The 6,643-nt window shown below is 31.2% G+C and overlaps 1 protein-coding gene across 1 annotated transcript; it reads right to left on the bottom strand.

Annotated features, from left to right (window-relative positions):
* Nucleotides 1-5,343: 5,343 nt before the first annotated feature.
* On the bottom strand, nt 5,344-5,852 carry LOC107014051. Its single transcript, XM_015213920.2, has one exon. The coding sequence runs from the start codon at nt 5,750-5,752 to the stop codon at nt 5,510-5,512; it is 243 nt and encodes an 80-aa protein (XP_015069406.1). The 5' UTR covers nt 5,753-5,852; the 3' UTR covers nt 5,344-5,509.
* Nucleotides 5,853-6,643: the final 791 nt, after the last annotated feature.

Below are 6,643 nucleotides of genomic sequence, written 5' to 3'. Positions count from 1 at the left end.
TGTGTGTATTGGGTGTACAATGTGATGTTCATTATGATGAAGGATAGTGAATTTAATAACCACCTTCTAGCCAATTAAACTTATGAACAATGTGCCTAAAAATGAGTTGAATAATGACAAGAAATTTCCAGATTTGAGTACTCTATGAAAAGATTGAAATCTGGGTTTTTAAAAAGAATATTAAATAAGTGAGGTCAATGGGAATTGAACCCAAGACCTCACAGGTTAAGATGGCTGGAAAAAAAAATGCGTTAAGGGGGATTCGAACTGGGGGCTGGGACCAGCGAATTTTGCTAAAAGAAAAAAAAAATGGGGCTGGGGGGGGAATCGAACCCTCACCCCTGTCTTGTGCGAGGAAAAGGAAAAGAAAAGGGGGCTGGGGGGATCGAACTCGCGACCCCCAGCTACGCGCGAAGAAAAAAAAAGAAACGCGAGGCGTGGGAATCGATCCCACGACCTCAGTAGGCGAAATATAAAAAAAAATGAGGCTGTGGGGATTCGATCCCACAACCTCACTGCAGTTGCCCATTTAAATAAATTAAAGAAGGAGGGGCTGTGGGGGTTCGAACCCACCACCTCACAGCCTCCTCCTCAGCGAAATTAAATGAAAAATAAGGGGGGTTGTGGGGTTCGAACCCACAACCTCCCTATTCAAGCGAATTTAATTAAAAAAAATTAAATTAAAATTCTAATTAAAGTGGAAAATTAATTCTTTCATGTAATATTGAGATTTAAATTAGAAGTGTAAAATTAATTCTTTCATGTAAATATTGAGATTTAAATTAGAATTCTAATTAAAATAGAAAATTATTCTTTCATGTAAATGATTGAAATTTAATTTAGAATTCTAATTAAAATAGAAAATTTATTATGTCATGAAAATGTTGAGATTTAATTTAGAGTTCTAAAGTTATGAATATTAGAAATAAAATCAATGAAAAATATAAATGATATCCAAATAATTCAAGATTTGGGTTCCCGTGCCCAAACCTCCGTATTGATACATAAGTCATACGTGAGTAAAATATTCAAGAATAATGCCATCTACTTAGAAAAAAAATCAAGATCTTGGTATATATACAAGATACATAAGTCTTGTAATACATAATCTTAGGAAAATAAGAATCACTTAACGAACTATAAATGAAGCCCCATTGCTTGTATGTATAGACACATAAGTTTAACATACGTTCAAAAATAAGTGAACCTAAGATAACGTAATGAAATGAAGAAATGAACATTCACGTAATAAGAGGTGAGTAACTATGAAAAATAAAGGTGCTAATAATGAAGAATGTGGTGATAATCATGATGTGAGGCTAATGTATATGATGAGAACAATCTCAAATAAGCCTAAGTAAATGTTACCAATACGTACTCACCAAGGAGAGTGTAAGATAATGAAGAGACCAGTCTCTATGAACACTCTAATGAAAATATTGAGTTTAAAATACTTAATACTAATGATGAGATGAGAAATCATCTATTGAGCTATGACGTCCTCATACTAGAAGTCAGCTTCCATGATGTATGAGTTGAATGTAATGGAACTTTATACTGAGCACCGATAGGCTAGCTATGAGCGGTGATGCCTTCTTTCGGGAATGGCTGAGGTTTACGTAACTCTCATGAGATGAGACTGTCCGGCTTGTCGGGTATGGGTCTCCATACATTTCCTAGTCTTTGAACCTGTATTGCCACTATAGGGATCTGGCGGGGTTAAGTTCTCATATACGCTATCATGTTATTGAGTCACTTTGGCCGGTGATTCCACCTCTTTTCGGTGTGGGGGAGACACTGGATTTCATGATGCTCACATGATCTATGTCGGTTAAAGTTAAAGTTCCCAATGAATGAATGAGGCCAGCCTCAAATGAATCATATAAAAAAATGAATGATACCGAAGGTGTTAGGATAGGATAATCAAGAGGTGAGCTAGATTCAGGTAATGACATTAGGTTATTCCTGATCATTGCACAGCAAACCCGATGAAAGTCTTAAACTACATCCTAGGTATAGCTGGTGTTCACACTGGCCTATGAATGAACTGAAATGAGGTAAGTATGAATGAATGAAGCAGATTCTGTGTTTGCTAAAGAAGGCTCTCTAGTTGAGGTCCCATATGTTGAGCCCTCATTTTGGGAAGTCTTAAGGTCAAGTCCATGATAAGAAGGTCTCGTGTCATATGAATGAATAATATGAAAGAAACTATGTGTTATATGATATGTGCTATATGAAGATGCTATGTGTTGTGTGTAGTACGATAATGATAACGATGTATATCACTCTCATGGCATAACTTTCCCCATCTCAAATTGGCAAAGTCCACTGACTTGACTTCCAAAAATTATGTCGTTAGGAAAGAGCTATTCTTTCTCATGCATGTCCCTGATGTGTGCTTGCATATACCCATACTTAGTACAAGTGTGTACTAATTCCATACAAATATCTACTTTTAGGTGCAGGCACAGGGGGACGGTAGAGCTACAGGTTCGTTGTTGCAGCTATCCGGACGTCAGCATTCATCCGGAGTTTGGTAGGTCCTCATGCTTTCGAGGATGCTACTGTTTTACATTCTAGCGTAGTTTTAGAGTTGAGCTAGTGGAGCATGTTCCACTGGTGTTTCTTTCCTGTTTTAGTTCAGACTTTGTATAGGTGCTATTTTGGCCGATATACAATTAATACTTAATGAATTATTTCTTCAGTTGCTTATATCTTAAATGTTAGATGGTTGATGATGAACGATTACGAAATATTAAGAATGTTTAGCAAGTATGATTAAAGAATCAAAAATTTTAAATTTTTCGCTAAAAATTAACATATGTAAAGTAAGAATGACGTAAGTAGGCTTGTTTGCGACCTCTGAGAGGTCAACGACGCCAGTCTCGTCTGGGGTCTAGATTCCAGTCGTGACAGTCTGAAAATATAATTTGAAATGAAAGATCAAGGCAAGACAATTTTTTGTCTTTGCCTGCACATTGAGAATTTATCAAATGGAATACTTATTCATCGATCAACATACACAAAAAGAAAACTAAAGTGATTTTACATGGATAACTCAAATACATTGAGTACCCCCAATTATGATAAGGTCGCTCGACATCAATACAGATTCATTTCGACATCAAGAAAAGGATGAAGAACTTCTTGTTGATGAAATTTCTTATCTTAGTGCAGTCGGGGTGCTAATTTACTTTGCTAATAATAATCGATCATATATTTGTTTTGCAGTAAGTCTACTAGCAAGATTTATTTTTTTCCCTACTATAATACATTGGTGTTAAGCAGATACTTCGATATCTTCGGGAAATCATGAACATGAGTTTATTCTATTCCAATGAATCCAAGTCAAATTGATTGGTCACGCATATGTAGGGTATTTATCTGATTCGTGTAAAGCTCGATAACAAATAGACTATTTGTTTGCATGTGGAGGCACGACAATATCTTGGCGATCAATAAATCAAACATTGTAGTCACTTCTTTAAATCATGCAAAAATAATAGTCATCTATGAAGCAAGTCGGAATACCTCTGGTTGAGATCAATGACCCACTATATTCAGAAAATGCGTGATTTTTCAAAAAGAGAATATACCAACTACAATGTACTAAAATAATGCTGCATGTATAACTCAATTGAGAAGAGGATACATCAAAGGAGATCTGACAAAGTATATTTCAGCAAAGTTCTTTTTCATACATGATCTTCAATAAAATGATGATATCAAAGTTCAATAAATATGTTCAAGTGATAATCTTGCTGATTTATTCATTAAGACATTATCAACATTTGAGAAATTGAGATATAAGTGTTGTTCTCTTTTCTTTAACTATGATTTTCCCCAAGTTAATTTTCTGATAAAGTTTTTAACGAGACAACATTCAAAGCATATTATGAGATGTGTGTAATCTTTTTTCTTTACTAGACTTTTTTCATTGACTTTTTCCTAATAAGATTTTAACGAGATACATTATTTATGGATATCTAAGGAAGTGTTATAAATTCATTGTATTATACATGTGAATTATCATTAGATTTATTCTAACAAATTGGATTCATATATTGTTGCTTCCAATATGATAAGAACTTCCAAGATAACTATATATGTATTAATTAGATAACTTTTGAAAGTGATATGTCAACACTATAAATAGAGATATCACTCACCATTTGAAAGATACACTTGAATAAGAAAAGTTCTCTCCTCCATGATATATTTTTTATCTTCTTCTTATTATTATTACATTATATCATTTTGAGCTTTGTTTAAAATACTTAAAAGTACTTTGAACTTCTGCTAGGTTGATATATATATATATATATATATATATATATAAAGTTTAAAGTTTATTTAAAAACAAATTTAAACAAATTCGATCGTTAGGTATATGTTACTTTGCAAGAGTAAAAGTATATATAGAAATATATAAATATTTTTATAAGGAGTAATACATCAAACCAAACTCTAAATAATAGAATTAAGAAGTACATCAAACTCCTTCCTATTAAGGAAGGTTACCATGAAAATTCATATGAAAGTTTGAATCTCTATATTCTTAGTTAAGAAAAAAAGATATAAAAATTGAATTGCTAATAAAAATTTATATTAATTTGGAAAAATGTACAAATATTCCCATAGCTTATAATCGAAATCCGGAGACACCTTTAATTAAAGAAAACAATTTTTTTCTAATTTTATAAATCTTTAATATTCGTGACACACAATTAAAATGTGTAGAGAGAGATGCGTAAGAGAGATGTGAATTAAAAAAGTGCACAAAATTAAAAAAAAAATATTCAGGGGAACAACATTAAAAAAAGAAAGAAAATTCAGAAGTAAAACATGTTTATACGATATTTCAATCATAATCTAAAAAGATATATTTTCTTAAATTAAAACGTGTTCTAATATTTTGGTCATAATTTAAAAAATATATTTTCCCATGAAAAATAATAATCTTTATTTGAAATAAAGATGATTTTAAATGGATCCAAGTTAATGAGAAATTATAATATATTAAGTATTGATTTAGAATAGACATGGATTTATTTTATAAAATAAATAAGTTTGTTCGAAAATGTATCCTAAATTATATTAAATCAAAATATTAATAGTTGTACATGATTTTTACTATATAATAAGAACGGTTTAAATTTTTACCAATGAAACTATGAAGGTAAAGGACCAATGGAACTATGAAGACGAAGCCCAGAATGGTTTAAATTTCCCTTCGACATTTTTCTGTTAATTGTCAAAACATAGATATCAAATTTTAACTCATTGCCACATTCAATTTACTTCTACGATCATTTTTCTTAATTTACCAGTAACTCCAAAAAATGTTTCACAACTAATTTAACTTGTGGCTCTTAATTATTGAATAAAAACATTAAAACCCGTGAAAGAGACATAACAAGTTACAAACTAAACAAGAAAACTAGAAACAAAGAACCCTAAAGAATAAAAAACTATTTACAAACACAGTAGTAGTTGTAATAAGCAGTTTTTACTCTCCGGTGCCTGTAACTCCCAAATCCTTGTTATCGGGGTCGTCTGTACCGGCTCCGAAAACAGGACCACCTTTTCCAGCAGCATCATCTACTTTATCTTGAATCTTATCAATTTGAATCCCTTTTTCATCTTCACGAGAATGAATATCCATTCTTGGTCTATTCTCCTCTTTCACAATTGATTCATATGTTGTTGCTGTAAATGATTCCTTTGGTTGTGCACCTTGTGCCCCTGACATCTTTTTCCAAAGCTTTTAACTTCTTTTTTTTGGGTATATTTAGGTTAGCCCCTTTTCTACAAAAAGTAAACAAGAGTATTCTTAGTTTGCTTTATATATATATATAAACATCTATTAAGATTTTTAAATTATATATCTAAGTCTAAGGTCGGTTGATGTTTTGTGATAAATTAAAACTTGTTGAAGAGGTCGACACGTTTCATTTGGAAAATATGGATATGTGCCACACGCTTCGTGGGACTACTCTTACGTGTTTTAACTTCATGGAGCCGAATGGAAGTTACATTTTCTATTTTTATTTAATTGTTACTAGTATCCGTGCATTACTTGAATATTTTAAAAATCTATATATATATATATATAAATCTGAATCTTGATCCGCTGATGTGGCGCCCTCCAATGGCCAGCATTTGCCAATATCTATTTTTATCTTTTTCTGATTTATTTTTTATTTTTATCTCAAAACAAATACATAAATGAGTAAAAACATCACACTAAATACTATAACTAATTACTTGCTCAGTTATAGCCCAAAAAATGCAGTCCAACCCATTTAAAACTCAGCCCACTAACATCACATTAATTACCCAAATTAAATAGATTTTAAATCAATTTTTTTTAAAAATTACTCACTCCTCAAATTTGAAATTGTTATAAAGAATTATTTGTTGAATTGCTATCTTTAGACTTTATGGCAACATTTATTGTTATTTCAATTTAAAAACACATTATGATTTTGTTAAAATATTTATTACTTATTCAATCCATAAAAGTTATAGTTATATATAATATAAAATTATTTCTTTCATCTCCTTTATTCGTTTTTATATTTATTCTTTTCCTCTTTTATTTATTTTTACAATTTCATATTTATAACTTATACCTATTAAA

The sequence above is a fragment of the Solanum pennellii genome, chromosome 3 (assembly GCF_001406875.1).
Source record: "Solanum pennellii chromosome 3, SPENNV200".
NCBI lineage: Eukaryota > Viridiplantae > Streptophyta > Magnoliopsida > Solanales > Solanaceae > Solanum > Solanum pennellii.
Note: the sequence above shows the minus strand (reverse complement) of the source record. Positions and strands in the feature narration are given on the sequence as shown.